Below are 19,953 nucleotides of genomic sequence, written 5' to 3' on the forward strand. Positions count from 1 at the left end.
GTATTGAGAGAGGGAGGAAGAGAGAAAGGAGGGGGAGAGGATAGGAAAACAAACGCCCGAGGGGTGGGAGGGGGTGGCAAAAAGCGAAGGACTTTGTAGAGGTGTGTTGTATTGAGAGAGGGAGGAAGAGAGAAAGGAGGGGGAGAGGATAGGAAAACAAACGCCCGAGGGGTGGGAGGGGGTGGCAAAAAGCGAAGGACTTTGTAGAGGTGTGTTCTGATATCGGCGGGATTTTTTTATCTGCTTTTCTTCCAGTTTGGGATAATTCATGGTGTTGTTTTGAACGAACCCACCAAGTTGCGCAAATGTGTAAAATACCTAGTCTGGAATCTGGAAGTCTTCTCAGATAGCGGGAAAAATATTGCAGGAGAACGAAATCCAAAAGTGTGACCATTCAAATGAAAGCTACTGAGCAGTACTTTCCTGTGGTGCTGTTTATTATGCTGTACAAGGTGATTCTACTAAGTTTCGGGTTTGTGGACAAATCCTAAAGTGTGACATTCAAATAAAAGTTTCTGGGTATTGTTTTCGTCTGGTGCTGCTTTTAATTCTTATTGGTCAAATTTGTATGTCGGACACAGTTTCTTTCTCTTCTGTCTCGCATAAACGCCGTGCCGAGTTGAAGGCCATTTGGACATGTTACATGGCTTCACCTGAGTCTGCATGGCATGAGCTTTTAACACTGTCCTGGGGTGTTTTAGTAACTTCTCTGTGATGTCTTCCAAACGCACCTTGGCGGGTACGAGTTCTAGATTCGGCCTCCCATGTTTTATTTTCAGCAATTTCTTATTTTCCGGCGTTTGATTCGTGGCTAAATTCCCCATGGAAATCGCTGCTTTGAGAAGAGCCTTTGTGTGAGTCATCAGAGGCAGGAGACAACTATGGAGGGAGAGATACAATACAATAGAATTAGTTTGCACCCAGGAGTATCAAGATGCCATATATAGTACAGTGAAATGCTATGTCATGAAATACAATGGAAAGCAACACAGTCGCAGTGCGATGCAATGCAGTGTAATACGGTTAAATGTGACGCAAGCGACCACCCTCAAAATCAGGATAGCTGGTTCTCTCTGGTAGATGACGCCTGTACGCGGATTCCCAATACGTTTATCATTATCATCATCATCATCATCATCATCATCATCAATCCAGTTAATGCCCAGGGAGCTGAGAACCGCAAGTTTGTTAACTTTTCCCATTGTTTACTTTCGCTGGCCAAATGACCTAAAGACCCTGATCACCTCACCCTCACCAATACAAAAATTGTCGCACTTTCACCTACTTAAAGAAACGCAGAGAACCTACATGTATCAACTACCAAACGAAAAAAACAAACAAACAAACACAAAAACAACACCAAAAGGTACAAAAATGCGCAAACACTGACTCACAAAGACGTCCGCACTAACACTGTGCAACGCTCTACCATTCTTTTTTTTTCTGTCTTAAACAATCAGTGGTTTTACCACAGCTAAAACAGTTAGCTAAAGCAAAATTTCACACATAAAATGATACACGTTCCAGACACCCAAGTTCACCAATAGGTGCACTCACTTCAAGCGGTCACTTGGCAAAAGGTAACCTTACCAACATTCATCCCATACTGAAATTTCGTAGTTTTCACCTTCAGAAATTATAAGACGAAGTATCAATATAAAACACTATGGGTCAGTTCGTTTTGCATGGCCTTGGGTCTTTCTAGACACCAAATTGCGCTTTTCGTTAATAACTCCCGGAATATTTCGAACCTACATTTTAACGGTCAAGCTGTGTTAAGTGATCTTTCAGGTAACCATTCCCCAAGGGTGAACGTTCACTATATGTTCAGTTGACTCTAAAAGAACAAGTACTATCCGTTTACCGTAGATGGCGAGAGTCCATGCGCTTCACCGCTTGAAAATGACTCATCCAATTTTTCAGCCGTGTCAGTGGGCAAAGGGCCTGACGGAAGACTTGTTGTCGACCCAGACTCCACGCTGCCTGATACGGGACCTTGACAGAAAGAAGTGTCAAATGTGAGTCTCCCTTTTATATCACGTGGTCCACCTTATCCAATAAGAACTCGTGTACCTTTCGGGGAGGCCAACTGTTCAATCAAATTCGGAGACAGCTTTTAGTAAACTGACTTAAGTTCTGCCATGGCCTTCAGATTTCATGGAAGCTATCCTAACGTTTTGTTTAACCTGTTTTCCGATGGTGCCCAGAGAAGGAAAGATAGCATACAGAGAAAAACTCTTGCGAGGACAAAGAAGACAAAGAAAGGTAGAGTACAACCCGACCGCAAGTTTTTCGTTGTGCACCGTCTTTCCTATGCCCCCCAAAATCTAAACGCCTAAAATAAGCAAGTTTTTTCTGGTTACTGTCGATTCCCAAGAGAAAATGTGGATCAGCTAAAGGCAGTCACATTTTACCGTTTTTGTAGCGTGCGAGAGAAAACGCCTCCTCCGTCTTATGTTTGACCCGCGGCGAGTGAAAGAAAATCCTGGAAAAGGCGTCTGCTCTCGAAGGGCTATGCTTTTTGTTAAAATATACAATCAACAAAGAACAAGGACTCACTTTTGTCTTCCCTGGCATCTGGAAACACATTATCTTCTCCGTCCTCTGTTGAGGCTATATTATCTTTTCCTAACACCCCACCGACAGAGGACAATGTGCTTGATCGTGAAAGCGTAAACCACTGCTTTCCATCTGAGCCCTTAGTCCAGCGAGACCCTGGGGCATTCACAGGCGCCTCCTGAGTACCAGATAATTTGGTATATGTATCACCTGTGAGGGCATATGAGCGTGCAACATCCAGGGGCCCAATACTGCTGGGAACATACGTTCCCCTTGCAGGACCCCTTGGGAGGTGCCCTTGTGGGCCAAGCCCCATTTTTGTAGTCATTTTAGGAGCAAAATCAGTTAGTTTCTGGCCCCCAATAGCTCCATCCTTGGACGATTTTTCTTCAGATTCATCACTAGTCGATGTCAGCCTTGTCATCATTTCAGTGAGCTCAGATAAGGAAGACAATGTTGAGCCTGCACTACCCGTGAAACCTATGCCAGCGGTTTGCCGAGGAAGTGACATGTACTCTGTTTTACTGGAACCGTAACTCCACTCACTGGTTGACAAAGGCTTGGTCGCATAACTGGATGAAGTAACAACGGTTGAACTGACACTGGTGGTCAATGACTTTTCAAATGTACCCAGCCTCTGTGAAATGTCCCGCAATCTGTCCTGTCCCGCTAATCCTGCAGAATTTGCGATATAACCCTGGTTCTCTTTGTTTGTGTCCAAACCAATTGTCCCGACATTCCTTTTCAAGTAGGTAGGCACACTGCCATGAGGGTCCGAAAAATACGGTGTTGATTCACTGCGGGGCTCTGTAGAAGGAACGGTTTTACCTATGCTCACAGCGGTCAGGTGTGTTTGAGTTCCCGGACTTTCTTGGGACGATTTTTTATACAAATCACTGTAACGCCGGATGCGATTTCTTTGTTCTTCAAAAAGCTGTCGCTCTTCCTCAATCTTTTGATGATAGTAATCCAAATACCCCGGGGAATAACCCGGACTGGACTGCTGGAAAGCAGAGGACTGTGGAACCCCAGCTACACCCCTGACAGAAGTAAACGCTGATCTATTTCTTATGGCAGGCGCTGCTGTTACTTGGCTGCTAGAAACAGAGGAAAAACCTGGCCTGGACTGCTGTAGAGTGGAGGACTGTAAAACTCCAAAGGCTCTAGCTTGTGTTGATCCAATGTAAAAAGGCGCTAAAGGATTTCTGCTTGAAGGTTCTGGTGCTGTTATACTGCTGGATACTGCAGGGGGTGAAACGCTTGAAATACGAGCACCTAACTCGGATGCAGAGGACAGTGCCGAAAAAGGTCGAGAAACTGACGACAGTGGCCGAGAGAAACCGATTTGTTGAGAAGTCTTCGTAAGCAAAGATGTGGCAGCTGCGATGCTGGCGGCGTCGGCAACATCAGAGAAAGGCGATCGACTTTGGGAGGTTAACGGAAGTGCGTGATCAACGAAATGAGGAGCCGGTCGCGTTTGAAAATTGTGCGTCGTGACAGTTGTCACGCTACGTTCAGATGACATTGTCACGCTGAGTGACAGAGTAGATGGCGTTGAAACACTTACAAGATCCTTGGATCGGAGACTTGATGTACTTCCTGGGGACGAGTCCCTTTCTGACTGAGTGCGCCTGCTGTAAGGTACATCTTCAGTAACTCTACTGAGCTCCTGTAAAACGTCCTTTTCTCTTTGCCGCAGTTCAGCTGCCTTGTCTGCAGTAGCTTGGGCGGCTGCCAATGTCCGTCTAAATTCTAATGGAAGCCCTGTCTCTGTTTCATCGGACGTTACACTGCCAAGCGTTGAAGACTCAAGGCCATCGGACATCACTAGGGAGCCCTCCTGTGACGATAAAGAAGGGACTCCACCCGGCGGGGACCCGTCTTTAGGGGCTTGCACACTACCTGGCCCCTGAAATGGCTCCAAAGTCTACAGGAAATGAGAGAAAAAAAAATGATTTTTACACTTTAACAAGGCAGATTTGTGTTAAAGTAAAATGGTTTTACAATAAACAGAGCGGTGTTTTTTGACAGTCATCTAATTTTATCGTTACTTTCAGAAGGAAGGTCCTTGTAGGAAGGATATAATAGTAAACAAAATTCAAGCCTCAAAAGAAAAACTTACAGACTCTGCTAGAGACGAAGCTCCTTCATAAGGAGCTGCCCCGGTTGATGGCTCCTCCAAAGACCCTCTTTCAAAGGCCCCAATAACAGGCCCTAAGGTTCTTCTAGGAGCCTCAGCAGGTCCATAAATATCAGCAAGTTGCCTCTGATAATCCTGAAGTTGTTCTTCCAATTGTTGTTGAAGGAGAGTTTGTTGCTGTAGTTTAAGTTTGAGTTTTTCCTGCTCCAGAAGCGCTTCCTGTTGGGTAAGCTGTGCTGTGGACTAAAATCAAATTGATTGCAATTAAAAATCAAGAATGGGTAACTAAGCCACAGGTTTTCCAACCATAGTCATTGCGAAGATCGGAGATGACTTTGAACCTAGTGTCGGTGTCAATTAAATTGTAAATAATCTTTCATTCTTTCATATGGTTAGAGTTCATAACTAACTATTCTCTTTGAAATAAGATGCAGAAAGAAAAACTGTGAAATTTTGATGAAGTTGACTAGACCTAAAATGAAACGCCATTGTACACATCTACTTTTTTCATTAATTTCTGAAAAAAAAACCTCTTTCAAGGGATGAGTAACAACAGCGACTTACTAGCCCTACAGTATACCTAGTATACAAACAGGCTAAACCCTTCCCCCTCACCCCTGTCAAGGGAAGCTTGTTAGTGGGCTAGCCTAACCCTGACCTCCCTTAAAAATACATACGGCACTTCCTGAGGGTGTGGTAGTGCGTGACCTTTGGGCAGCTTCCAGTGGATGAAGAAGTGTCCGTGGGCTGCTAACAGCAGGGTGGGGTGCATCTGTTTCACGCTCTGGAAGAGCAACTGTATGTCCATCCTCAAGGCGTGAGCTTCTTGGTATGTCAGGCGCTTCATGTAGGCGTGGTCTTGCTGCCATTCCAGGTGTTTCATGTCCGCCATCTTCTACTTCCTCTTCAGACAGTTCTGCCTCTGCAAGGCTTTCAGGAGAGGAAGAGAACGGAATGGTGTCTGGAACTCTTTTAGGAAAGAACATGGAAAGAAGAAGAACAAGACTGATTATTATTATTATTATTTTACAAACAACAAAGTCTCTGCTGACCCTTGAATAATACAAGAGCCATTTGGATAAACAGCAGCAAAGTGAAACAGGATTTTATAGTTTAACTACCTGTATTCTTGCTTCTTTGTTGGAGGAACAGTTGAAGGCAATGTGCGAGGAATACCTGGAAGGAAATAAAACGTAAGTTTTTAAGCTAAACGCGTTTGAGTAGATTGTGAAAATGAGCTATTACATGCTTCACTCTTGCCCTTTTCACCAAAGTTATAATTTATCATTTGCCCCTTGAAAACTCGTAAGAAATGCATGCATCGTACAGGGCTTATATCCAGACGATGTTCCTTCATGCATTTAAGGAAAGTTAAATTGCCTAATGAACAGAGAGCAATTGTATGTGCCTGGATTTCAAACATTAAAGGTTACAAAGAATGTAAAGCTAACTGCCCAACATCAACATTCCTTCATTGGCCAGAGAATATTTTCATAGTCCAACAGTTTTGAGAAGAATCTCTTCTTACAACCTGTGCTTTCAGCAGCTGAGGGTTGAGCTGCTTCTTCTGCTGGCTGTTGACTCCTCCACTGGTCACGCTGTCTCTCAATCCTTTGCAAAAGGCGCCGGAGAGGATCTGCAGAATAATTCCACAAAGGGTATCACAATACTGTCACAATCCTCATATCACTTTATGGTGCTGAAATTACCTTACCTCTGTTGATAAAACCAAACATTTGTTTTCTCTCCTCCATTGATGTAGTCTCCCTCGCAGCTGTTTTTTGTCTTGTCACGCCACACTCCTCCCCACAAACGGCCATGGGGAGGAGTGTTGTGTGACAAGACAAAGAACAGCTGCGAGGGAGACTACCACTGATAAAGTACCACATTTTTCATTTAGAAACTAACCCCCTTTACAGTGCATCACTACACGTCAACTCTCGCCTTGCGGACACCTCACTATTACAGACATCCTGATAAATTATACGGACAGCAGATAAATCACTGGCCAAAATAAATTACTAACAGTAGTTTGACTGAAATAAATTCCTGTCGTTATGGACTCTTGCTATTAAGGACACTAACTGTTCGTCCTGAGGGTGTCCGCAATAAAGGGAGTTGACTGTACTTAATACCTTCAGCAAGAGCCTTCGGTACTCTATCATGCAGAGGTGCTTCTTCAGGCTCCTTTTCTTGCTCCCTACCATGCTCTGCCCGTTCTGAGCTCCTATCAGGACCAGGAACAGCAGGTATCCTTCGAGGTGGCTGTTAAGATAACACATACCATAAAATTCCAAATAAATCAGATTTTCATAAAATTAATAATAATGAAGAAAATCTGATTATAGTCATGCATGGTAGTTAATTCAACACACCTCTCTGTCCCCCTCAGGTTCTGTTGATCCCTTATCACTCTCTGAAACAGCAATTCGTGTAGAAAATATGATATTTCATTTCATCACTTTATTTCAACCAGGTAATCAACAATTCAACATAAAATAAACATGTATAAATCAAACAAATTGGCCAACCCTAACAATGTAATTATCTCACAGTTCTGGCTTGTAAAACCAGTACTTTTCAAGCACCATATTTTAATCGTGTTGTTAAGCTATGCAACACTGTACTGTATGCAACTTTTCCATTTCAGTCACAGTACATGTTCCTTGTAAATTCCTTTGTTGTTGTCAACATGGTCTGCACTTGGTCCATTACCCATGACTGTCCATGCTACAGGACTTATTTCCTTTTATAGTTTTTTAATGCATATATACCTCTTACTAACCGAGTTCGAGGTCTGTACTGTAAGTTACGGACCAAGTTTTTTCCTGTTGATTTATGGCCCAAGCGCGAAGCGTGCAGGCCATAAATCAACGGGAAAAAATGAGGATCCATAACTTACTGTACAGACCGAGAAAACAAGCTTAGTAAGATATTTATTATATCTCTGAAGTTAATCAGGTACGCGGGAAAGGAAAACTTTCAAAATTAGCGTGCCGTACAGTGAAATACGGCCTGCAAAATTGACCAATCAAACCGCGTGTACTAACTCAGAGATATAATAAATATAATTATTTAACAAATATTCCATGAGCACCTGTTGGATTATATTCACCTGACTGCAAGCTATCATCTGATGCCAGCCTTAAATGCCCAGGAGGTTCAAGAGCAACAGTCAGATCACCCATATAACCTGAAAACAGACAGAACATTGAAAATCAACAACACAAAATCAGGAAAAGCTTGTGGCCAACTCTCAAACAATTTAAACCAATGTTTGGTTTATCAACAGAGTTCATAACTAAAGGTAAATTGGCCACCGTCGAGAGACTTGAGTGCTGACGTTTTGAGTGTTAGCCCGGCTTTGTCAGAGCAACAGATGAAGGGCTAACATATACTCTCAGGTGAAGCGCTAGCCCTTAAAAAGTAAGCACTTAAATCTCTTTACAGTGGCCAATTTACCAAAAAAACCAGCACTTGAATCTCTTTATGGTGGCCAATAATTAGTAAGGTAAATGTATTGTACACGACCCCACAAGCTTTCAGCTTTCATATTCATCGTGTATAAATAAAGGCAACCTACCTACCTACCTACCTACCTACCTTCCTTTAAGCCTGCCGCACACCAGCCGATTTTTTGTCGTGGCACTGCAGATTTGTTGTCGGGATCAAATCAGGTTAAATTTTGTCGGGCCTTCAGCTTGCCGCACACCAGCCGATTTTTTGTCGCGACTAACCGCGTTAAGGCTTGGGGCAGAGTCATCCAAAATCAAGATGGTGCCTATTCCACTGACGCGGCGAAAATTGAAACTTGCTTTATTTACCTCGACTTTTCAACAGAGGATAAAGAGGCATCGCAAGAGCAGCCAGGAACAACATGAGTTAAAAACTGGATAACCAGACGAAATGAACAGGGTGTATATAACAACCTAATTGAAGAGCTTGGGAATGAAGATCTGACTGGGTTTCAGTGGTACTTCTGTTTATCTAAAGAAAATTTTCAAGAAATACTCGCTTTATTGTCCTCTTTTACAGGTTTCCATTGCCTTATCTCCGCGCTGATCTCAGCTTCGATATCTGCCATGTTGGAAAAGACGCTTGTTCACGTGACTCTCATGACATTTCCTAATTGGTTGAGGCTCACGCGAGCTCCGGCAAATTGTCTTGGTCCACCGCACACTAGCCGAAAAGGCCCGACAAGACGTTTTGAGATCTAGCACTGTCAGATAACGCCCGACAAGCCCCGATCTTGTCGCAGACTTGTCTGAATTCACCGCACACTAGCCGACAAGTAAAGATTTTTCGTCGGCCGACAAAAAATCGGCTAGTGTGCGGCGGGCTTTAGTTAACAAATCTGTTGATAAACCAAACATTCGTTTCTACTCCCCACTGGAGCAGCACCACAGTTTCTTTAGAAACTAAACCCCTTATCTATTTAATATTTAAACCAAACCTGTTTGCATCATGTACATGTCTTCAAACGCCTGCTCTAAGTCTCTTTGTCGGTCTTCGGCGTCTTCCAATCTTTTGTGAGGTGGCTGGAATATTCGCACCTGATACAACAGACATAAAAGAATTACAGACTGGTTGGTAAAAAAAGAATGGTATTTTAATTTGTACTACCAAAATGCTGACACATTAACACTGCAAGAAGATTAAAGACAGACATCGGTCTTCAGCATCTTCCAATCTTTTGCGAGGTGGCTAGAATATTCACACCTAATACAACAGACATAAAAAATTACAGATTGATTGGTAACAAAATAAGGGTATTTTTGGCCTAGTACAAAAATGTTGATACATTAACACTGCAGGAAGGTTAAAGACAGAGATAAAACAATCACTGAAAACTCACTGGGATTTTAGCTACAGCGTCCTGTCTTCGCTGACGGTCGTGTCTCTCTAACTGGTCAAGTTCTTCCATCAATTTCTTGTGATCCTGTCAAATAACACAGTCATCACTGATACCTCTTAAAAATTCATTTACGTTGTGTGATTGTTTGTTAATTTAAATCTCAGGCAATATAACATTACTTCATGATCTTAACATAGTAATGTTGTTTCAATCTTGTTAAAATCTGAAAATCCTTAAAAGTATGCCACTGTTTTTTGGAACCACTCAACTTGACAAGACAGTTGTCTAGTAAATTTGTTCAAATTAACTAATTACACGAAATGCCCTCAGGGCAGGCCGTGTCTAGGTTTGGGTCGGGTATCTTTTTTTTTTTTCTTCATTGTAGCCACAAATGTGCACATTAATTTATGCATTAAAATATGTCCTCCCCTAGTGGGGATGTATTGTTCTGATTGTCTTCAACAGAAGCAGCCCAATCAAAATCTATTATTTAGGCACATATCACAAGAGAGGGGACCCACTCATCCCTTCCTGTGTGACGTCAAATCATTATTTGATTTATTCATTAAAACTAGATTAAATTCTGCCCTCTCCCAGAAGGGATCTATTGTTTTGATTGTCTTGAACAAAAGCGGCCCAATCAAAATCCATTATCCGCGCGTATATCACGAGGGAGGGGACCCACTCATCTCTACTTGTGTGATGTCAAAGCAAATCATCATTTGGAAAAGTTGTTTTCATTTAATGGCGGCCACATGTCTGAATTTAAGACTCCGGATCTGCCGTTTTCAGAAAGAATTTACAGACGTTTTTCGAGCGGTAAATCGAAATAACAACTTCTAGGTAGTACTCAAAAGTTGAAACGGTGGATTAAATTGGGAGAGTTCACAGCGAAGAAACTAGGCTTTTACAAACAGATCGAATAATTCAAAGCCAAGGAAGCCAGACCAGTTCAGTGGGGTCATGGCGTTATTGCAGAGTTATTCCCAGTATAATTCCCAGTAACACAACGATAAAATATCACGCAATCTCTCTGATTAAAACCATTCAATTATTTCAATTCCGAAGATACAGTTGACTATAAAAATAAACGAAAAAACTGTATCTCTAAATTTAATCTTATTAGAAGGGAGGATAGTTTTTAAATGTCTGCGAAACATATCATGGGGAATAAATGGGGCCACATTAAGCATTCCGTGTAATGCCAATTAAGGGCATCTTGTATCATGTTTGTATGCAAGAGAAAATAGCCTCCCTGGCATGGATCTGACTCTCAAATCAGGAAAATGTTTTATGGGTTGGGGTAATAAGGCTCATATGGGCCACACCCATCCCTAACCTGGGCCACTTCCATTCAGCCAAAGTCAATCAAAATCAACCAGTTGTGATGCAAATGGGAAACGTGAATCTGGTGGAAATTTTTCCAGGAATAGTGAATGACCTTCTGAGGTACTTCACTCTACTCTGTTTCAACCATTTGGAACAGCAGTAATATTACTTTTCCATTTTCATAAAATTTCCATTTGCAATGCTTACAGTGACAGAAAACATGTAGAATCCAAATTATTCCGACCAGTACTCAACAAAGTTTCAATGTCCTTATTATTGTCTACAGTGTCCACAAGTAGCACTTAGCAAAGCAAAGTTCACTTTGTTGGCTAATCTTGTGCCACCATGCAAGTATTTTTTCTCCCAAATGAATGCAATTGCAAGTTAAGAATTGAAAACAAGGCACTTTGCCTAGCCATGGAACGTTTCTAGCACTTCAAACAGAACATTTTGGCTGAATGGAAGTACCGTAAATGCTCGAATTAATTAGTGCTTTTTTTAATTTTCTAAGGCGAGAGGGGGGCGCTTATTTTGTTTATCAATTTTTAGCCTCAAAATGACACTATCTTTATTTCTATTTAAAACCAAACTGCAACATAAAAATTCAAAAACCTTCTAAAAAACTACTTTTTGCGAACTCGAAACATTCTTAGGGCTATTTCATCAAAAAAGGGGGGGCACTTATTTGAAGGGGGGCGCTTATTACAACTTTTGAGCCTTAGGAGGGGCGCTAATTCGAAGTGGGGCGCTTATTTGAAGCTGGGCGCTAATTCAAGCATTTACGGTATGTTGATCAGGACAATACCTTTCATGGACTCTCAATTATTTTGGCAAGATTAAACTTATCAGGGATTGAACCCCAGCTGGCAAAGCTCTTAGAATCATTGAGAAAAACTAATTAAAAGCTACACTAACAAGGAGACACACCCAGACGTAAATGGGTCTATATGTCCCACACGAAAAAAAAAAAAAAAACAAGGCCAAATATTATTTGGAATTAAATGGCATTTTATGCCGCATTCTTACTCCTTCCAACTGCAGTTGAGCCAGTGCATGTTTGTGCCTCAGTCGTGCCTTCTCAATTTGCTCAGCTTTGTCTCGCTGTACTTCCTACCATGAAAAAGAACAAAAAACACTTGTGATTATGGACAAATTTCTGGGGGTTTTTATCACAAAACAAAGCGCAAAGCAGTGGATAAAACATTGCAATAACGTTTCCTGATGGAATCCAAGGCCAGGTGCAAAAACTCTGGTGAATCTGAGATAAAACAGCAAAAAGCAATCTGAAATGCGGCAGGTCGGTTAAACAACACACACCTCCACGATGACTTGTATTCGTTCTTCCTCGTCTTTGGCGGCTTGTCTGGCATCCTCCTGAAAAAAAAAATCCCTGTAAAATTCATTTTACATTGTTTAACAGTACAGAGGTTATAAATTCCTTCTTAAAAGAGATAGCCATACAGTGAAGTTTACAGCTGCATTGATTTTTAAGACTGGTTGTATGTGTGATGTAAGAATAAGTGTAAGCATAAGCACAAGACAGTTTATTGTGTGATCTTACGGCAGAAGCACAAGCACTAGCACAAGACAGTGATAAAATGCGGGTATATAGGTCTATGATCACAAATGCCTGAGGTTCTATGGTAGTCTGCTGGAAGATGCTCCTTACTGAGCCCGTACTTGATCCAAGTATTTAGAACAAGCACAAGAAAAAAGGAGTGATTTCCTTTTCTTGTGACTATGTTATGGTAATAATACACTTATGATTATAACACATTGGTTTGCAGAGAGATGTCTTATGTGTATGGTTCGCTGTCAGCCCTTGGGAAGCTGTAAATTTACTAGCCAGTTGAACATGTCAAAAAACAGAATGTTTTTCCACTAAAGGCTTGTGCAGTATTTACAACAGGCTTTTGTTAATTTACCTGGTTTGGATTCAAATCTCTTTCTATATGCACAGAAGGACGCAAATGGAACTGTGATGTACTGTAGCTTTCTACATTCTTCTGCTCAGAATTCTTGTGGTCTATGAAAAAGAAAACATTGTACATGAAGTAACTAACTATATACTCAGGTATGTACACTAAACAATATACACTTAATGTATGGTCCCGAGGGATACAGTTAGTTTTGTTTTCCCTCGAGTCCTGATGTTTCCCGAGATGAACTCGAGGGAAAAGAAAACTAACTAGTTTCCTGAGGGACCATACATTAAGTGCTTTGTTATATAATTATTTAGACTTTCCCTTCAACAATCACAGCAAAACAAACAAACAAATGAGAGGGCAACAACTGTGGAATTGTATCCCGGTCAGGATACATTTGTATTTGATCATGGGGCACATGACCAAGAATCAACCAATCACAGTGCTTGTTTCGTTGAGTAAAAGTCTAGGTATATAACAAATTGAAGTCAATGTCAGAAATAGTTCACAAAAAAATTAACATAATGTCTGAATATATAATGTCACGTAAATAGTTTAGCTTGAATTGAGTCCGATTGGACATTGAGAGATGGTGTTAACTCTCTAATTAGCAACATTTCGTAAACTAATTCATGCAAACTTATTCATGCATTTCTTAAGGACAGAAAAATTTCTGTCAAGGTCTTTAGGGATATTACGGTGTTCACTAAGACGATGCTTGCCAATGGAAGAAGATTGGTATTTATGCTCGACCACGCGCTGGTGTAAATGCCTAAGTGTAAACCCTACATGACTTGCATCACACAAGTCACATTGATATTTATAAACAACACAATTCTGATTTACAATAGGTGGTTTTCTCTCCTTTATCTTTAGTTCTTGTTGGATTTTGTTACCAACAAAAATCGGTTGGATGACTGTGTCAATCTTCTGGCTAAGATCTTTGATAATCTTTGATAAGTAATTGTACTTAATATTTAACTACAGACAATTGCCCCCCTTCTCCCTCATAATAACATACTGTATACATGAATATCAAGTTTCCTGGAACAATCAATTTTTAAATTTAAATTTGACATAAACATTCTTTCCACATACCTTTCCTTACATAGATTTCCTGCAGAGGGAAAGCAATAAATAGGTATCAAATAAATATTAAATCATTAAGGTTGCATTCAATATTGACCAGATTCCTGAATAAGAATAAGCAGAAGAGCTGCTAGATTTCTCTTTTTAAGGAAATTTGGGAAGATAGACATATCTGCAAACTTTCACTGACACATGAAATTTAAGAGCAAATTTGTGCTCCGCGGTAACAACAAAAACCTCTTACAAGGGATTTCTTGTCATCATTGTTAATGTATTCCTATTCCAGAGTAGGTTCAATAAAATGCACCTCAATCGCAATTTAATATTGTCTTCAAAAGTTTTGATCCTGAAAATGAACTTCAGTTTTTAAGCAATGATTGTGATAGGAGACAGCTCGTTATAAAGGAAGGTGTCAGACTGTCCACCTTAACTAACTAACCACAGATGTTTCTTTGCATACAGTAGATTACACCAAAGAAACCAACGTTTGAGAACTAAGGGTGGGGCGACATCAATATCAAATTTATAATCTATATAAATTTTATACGTAGTTCTGCTTAGACGAAATTAATATTGATTCTCAGTATCAGGTTGTTAATCGTGTCAACATTGTACATACAGTTAACATATTAAAGCCATGTGACCACAAATTGTCAGAAAATGCCATTGATTCTGTGCACATTTGATTGCATGCTTCAGTTTACAAGGGAATTACAATGATTGTTCATCAAGGTACACTATCTTTTTGCCCAAATTTGTTTTGTTGCTGAACAAGAAGTCTCACCTCAATTGGATCCACAGGAGGAGGAAGTGCAGCAATTTTAGCTGCACGCAGTCGCTCAATTTCTAGGGCTTGCTGTCTGAAAAAGAAAGCAATCAAAACACAAATTAACTTAAAATGATTATTAACTGCCAAATTCCTATTTAAAATAAAAATTAGCAAAAAGAGACCACGTTTTGAAGACATCCTGGCTTCATTTTCAAGTAAAGAAAAAAGGTCAAAGAAAATGAAGCCAGGATGTCTTCAAAACAAGTCCTTTTCCCTAATTTTCTTTTTAAATTGTTTCTCTAAATCCTTACTTATTAAATTCCTATTACACTGGAAAACTGTCTCAGATAAGAAAATGTCTCAACACTTAAAAACTAAAATGTCTAATATGAATCCAATAAGGGGCAGGTTTCACAACTCACACCCACCTATCCAATTCCGCTGTGTTTAGATGGAAAACTCATCTTAGATTATACCCTGCCTGGAATTCACATCAGCTGACTAAATTTGTACAGGTTATTATTTGACCTAGCTTTCAACAATTGTTATTTGCTAGGTTTTGTGTAACTTGTGCATGAATTTCATACCCGCTAAGGATGAATTCAGCCGATTATTTATAAATACAGGTGTTCAAGGATAATCTGATGTTTGAGTTTCCCTTCTTGTCATATATTAGCCATTCCAGCTAGGCCTACAAAATGGGAGAATAAGGGACTGACGAGGGGTGGGGAGGGGAGAGGGGGGAGTAATACATACTGTACCTAGCTTCAGCACGTTCCCTCTCTGATTGAGTACTCTTGGCTCTGTCGTACATCAGCTGGCAAAAAAAAAGTTCCATGTATGGTCAAACTGATAATTCACCTAAATTGAAATGTTATGAGAGTCTTTAGTAACATTGGCCTGCTCGCAGAGATAGCTGATATATTTTTTCAATGAGTGACACAGGCATACCAGGAAAAAGAAAATCATAGTTTTTTCATGTTGATGATGACGGTGGCAAGATGTTGCTAGTTACTAGTACCTGTTCGAGTGCTTTCTGGTATCTTTCTGATGTTCTGAATTAACAACAAAATACACCACTGTGTTAAACAATTGAATGCACAATAAACGTTACCACTGTTTAATTTAGTCCATACTCAATACATTTAACGTGGCTGGTGCTGGTTTCCATCATCATGATGGTATCAAAAACAAGCCATAACATTTGTGAACAAATTTTGTCAATTTTCTTGACATGTAATAATGTTCGTCCTTCGCAAACGAAGATGGGGAGGGGGGGGATATGGGGTGTGTGCGGAGATTACTATATTTAATAGCAACAGTATAACCTGTTTAAAACACCGCTTACTTTTAATTACCGTTAGGTAGCTCTTACTCAAAAACAAACTCTGTGACTCCCATTATTTATTATGGATTAACTGTAATCAGCATGTTTAGACAGTCGTACAACAACTTTTTGAAAAATTTTAAAAAATTCTACCAGAGGGGTTCAGAGCTCCCTTAAATTTTCGATGGTACCAACTAAAACAAAGTTATTTTTGCACAGTTTATCATTATGTGTGAAAGTAGATCCTAGCATAATATTTATTGTTGGAATACAAAAAGAAAATTAGGGATAACCACACATTTTTCAGAGATAATCAAATTTTAATTTGGAGAAACAACCCATACATTGCTATGCATTTTGCACCTTTTTTGAAATATTGTCGCTTGACGATCTCTGTAAAATAAATCACCAGCTGGCCCCAATTTTCTTTTTGGGTTCCAATAGCCCTTGCTAAGATCTACGTAGTCATAAATCGTGAAAAATTTATTACTGTATTTTATGTTTTAAGAGGCACTGTCCTTAAAATAAATTGATTACAAGATGCAGGCTATCTTGGAGTTATGTACATGTATGGCAAATAGTAATAATAATAAATAAATAAATAAGTTATTATCATTTACATAGCGCACATATTCAGAGTTCAATGCACTTAATATTATTAGATAGAAATGTGCATGGACACTTTACCCCAGTTTACAACCAAGCCCAGTCAGAAATTCAGTTACATTAAGTACAGACTGTTTAGCCTACTGTACCTCTTTTTTTCATCTTCAGTTAATTCTGGTTTATTGTAGTTAGTTTGATCCTGAAAGAAACAGTTACATGAGTCAAACACAATCTAAACTATTGACCATACAGTGTATAATATTATTATTACTGAGCTACATGTACCAAGACAAAAATGGTTGAGAGTATTCATAAGGGCATCAATTCAAGAGCTGGGTGGTTTATTCAAGTAAAAATAATATATTCGGTATCTGTTAAACTCGTAGGTCACCTCAGAGGCTGTCTTGTGTCCTAATCCAACCTCAGCCAGATTTTCATGATATTTCTTCTCCAGTGCTGACTGTTTCTCATTGTGTTCTTGCTCCCATTGGCTCTGAGACAAAAGCGAATGATTATAAGAATAGTTATTTGTCAAGTCAATCTTTGTAAGGTCTATTCACTTGTAACATCTTTCTCAAATCCTTTATTTGGATCTCAAAGTATCATTACGCATTATGGATTATTTTATAAAGTCTTTCCAGAGATCCTTTAAAAATCCTTCTCAAGTCATTCATAATATTCATGAAGGAAAACAAACAAAGGAGGTTTGGAAATGTGATCTTAATTATCATGGAATTTGGTGAAATTTTGCTATGGAGATCTTAAAGAATTATCAACTGTTTGAGAAGCCATATCAAACACTTGAAAGAATGCTTCACTTGATTTTACAAACTTTTTTGTAAGAGGATAAACAAGGACAGACTAAAATCTCTGCTCCTTGTAACCGGGCTAAAATTTCAGGAGCTGTACAAAATTTGCATTCTTGCAAACGGTAACAGTTGACACATCTGTGTCTAGAAACATTTTCTTGAACAAGAATTAAAGGGCTGGGAGTATGACCAACCCAAATGACTTTTCAGTTCACTTTTTATGCTCTCAGCCATTCAATAACAGACTGGGATTATCCAAATTCTAGCACAGCAAGAATCCTTTGCCTAAAGTTTCCACTAAACAGGTGCCAGGTTTTTTCTGTCCATCAGGATGAAAATCCTTTTGTCATGAAGAGGAACTTACTGCACATTGACACCTGTTGATGTGTACACTTAAGCTCCCATTACACGTTGAAACTTTTAGCTGAAACTTGTGTGCAATGGCGCCGCGAAAAAAGTTTCACAAAGTGGTGTTACACGTGAAACTCTTGTTTTTTTCAACACTGCAACTTTTGCGAGCCGTTGCAGAAGTAGAAAGCGGTTCTACTTTTCATGACACTTGTCTCGCAATGAAAGTTAAAAAAAGTTTCACAAAACCGACCATGTTACACTGTGCAACGCCTGCTGAAACTTTTTTCACAGGGCTGTTGCACACATGTTTCAGCTAAAAGTTTCAACGTATAATGGTGGCTTAAGTTTGCATGCAAGATTCAGTGCATACATATGGTGCCCCCCCTCCCCCGGTAACCCCTCTCCCAACAATCCATAGTTTAATACATGTGCACTTTCATCCCAGTAGGCTGCCACTGTTTCCCAAACTGCGCTATTGTAAAATGCTTCTTATTGAAAAGTAACAAGTGTCATTACTCTAGGAATGTAATGGTATTTTAATTAATACAGCAAAATACCTTGAGGTGGCTTGTGAGGTGCTTCAATTCAACTGTTTTCCTTCTTCTTGCATCCTCCAGCACTTTGCGAGAAAAAGCTTTCTCCTGTTCTCTGATCTACATACCACAATTACATTAGTAGGCAAAATAATTATATTAGTAGGCACAGTCCTTAAAAGGTGAATTTCTAAATTATTTAGAAATTCACCTTTCAAGGACTGTGCCTACTAATAAAGAAGTACTTTTGTGTGGTTTATGACTATGCGGGAAAAGCAGATCTTATCAAGGGCTACTGGAATCCAAAAAGAAAATTGGGGGTAACCACACATTTTTTAGAGATAATTAAGTAACAATTATTCTAAAAAACAGTAAAATATAAAGCAATGTATGGCGCTTAAATATTTCCAAATTGAAGCTTTATTATCTCTGAAAAATGCATGGTTACCCCCAATTTTCTTTTTGGATACCAAGAGCATTTGCTAAGTTCTGCTTTCTCTGTATAGTTTTAAACCGCACAAAATTATCCTTGTATTAGTAGGCACCACCCATAGGAAACTCGAGTATCTCAAGATGTGCAGAACGTATGCGCTGGAACAAAAGTAGGCACCGTCCTTAAGCACCAAATTATATTGACGTGCAATATTATTAAGTGCTGGTAGGGGTTGTTACACTGTCAAGACAACAACCTTTGACACCTTTGGTAATCATCTATTGTTGTGAAACAATAGGTGGTTTGCAATCACTCTCTAGAGATCCAAAAGATAATGTTGTGGCAGCCATGTTGGATGACAGAACCTTTTGTTTTGGCATCCAACATGGCCACCATGCTATCGTCTTTTTCGATCTCCAGGGATGGGTTGCAAACCACCTATATATACTTGGGATATATCTTATAAGATTTCGTGAAGCTGGCCCCAGATTATTCATGAATTCCACTGCACTTTTATTCCCTTTATCAGCCTTGTAGTCACAAATTTTTAACATGGTTTTTATTTATTTTATAGTGTGGCGCGAGTTAACGTTGAGCGAAAGGCTGATTGCCAAGCTATGGGAATCTAAGAAGAATGTAAGTATATAAATACAGGAATTTCGATTCATATTTGTACCTACCTGTTTAAGGCGAATCTTCTTCCTTTTTTCCTTTTCATTCTGGAGTATATTGGCCTGAATCAGAAAAAAAAAAAACCATTGAATTCTAAACAAAAATTCAAGCAGCCGAGGGCAAGATTTCCAGCTAACAAAACTGATCATAAAAGTGAGAGAAAGGACATGCTTACCGCTTCGTTAGGACTTGGCCTCAAGATTCCTCTACGTTTTTCTCCTTGCTTCTTCATCTCCTTCTTTAAGTTTAAACGAGAAAACTACAGCTAAGTCATTTAAACAACGATTTGATCATGCATTTTAAACGATACTCTAAGCTAATCATGGCAAATCTCGATTGCAAAACAAAAACAATCAACTTGATGCCTGCAGGTACACATGAAACTGGCCTTGTATCCGAGAAAATAACATCAAAATAGATAAAAAGTATTCTATTCTTATTTAAGGGAATTAAGATACCTGTGGCCTTTCATTTCACTGAATTTTAGTCGCAAAATGATCAAAATTTCGCTGGCCACAGTCAGTGTGGCTTCCCGCGCCATTTTGATTTTCTACAA

General features: G+C 39.6%; 1 protein-coding gene across 2 annotated transcripts; it reads right to left on the reverse strand.

Moving 5' to 3' along the window:
• Positions 1 to 415: 415 nt before the first annotated feature.
• LOC146449241 (uncharacterized) lies at positions 416 to 19,951 on the reverse strand. Of its 2 annotated transcripts, none has more exons than XM_085101479.1 (25): positions 19,856 to 19,951; positions 19,573 to 19,635; positions 19,406 to 19,459; positions 18,317 to 18,412; positions 16,991 to 17,092; positions 16,749 to 16,798; positions 15,688 to 15,721; positions 15,428 to 15,483; positions 14,682 to 14,757; positions 13,907 to 13,925; positions 12,809 to 12,909; positions 12,201 to 12,257; positions 11,910 to 11,993; positions 9,555 to 9,638; positions 9,153 to 9,252; positions 7,815 to 7,892; positions 7,075 to 7,115; positions 6,835 to 6,964; positions 6,231 to 6,335; positions 5,821 to 5,875; positions 5,377 to 5,668; positions 4,682 to 4,942; positions 2,560 to 4,486; positions 1,865 to 1,995; positions 416 to 879 (listed from the first exon to the last, which is right to left on the reverse strand). In XM_085101479.1, exons 2-25 carry the CDS (start codon positions 19,627 to 19,629, stop codon positions 787 to 789), a joined length of 4,083 nt encoding a protein of 1,360 aa, XP_084957605.1. In that variant the 5' UTR covers positions 19,630 to 19,635; positions 19,856 to 19,951; the 3' UTR covers positions 416 to 786. The 2 variants fall into 2 exon arrangements, with proteins under 2 accessions (XP_084957605.1, XP_084957604.1); XM_085101478.1 differs by having other exon boundaries at positions 7,075 to 7,121.
• Between the last annotated feature and the right edge of the window lie 2 nt (positions 19,952 to 19,953).

The sequence above is a fragment of the Pavona decussata genome, unplaced genomic scaffold (genome assembly GCF_977016875.1).
Source record: "Pavona decussata unplaced genomic scaffold, jaPavDecu1.1 SCAFFOLD_602, whole genome shotgun sequence".
Taxonomy (NCBI): Eukaryota; Metazoa; Cnidaria; class Anthozoa; order Scleractinia; family Agariciidae; genus Pavona; species Pavona decussata.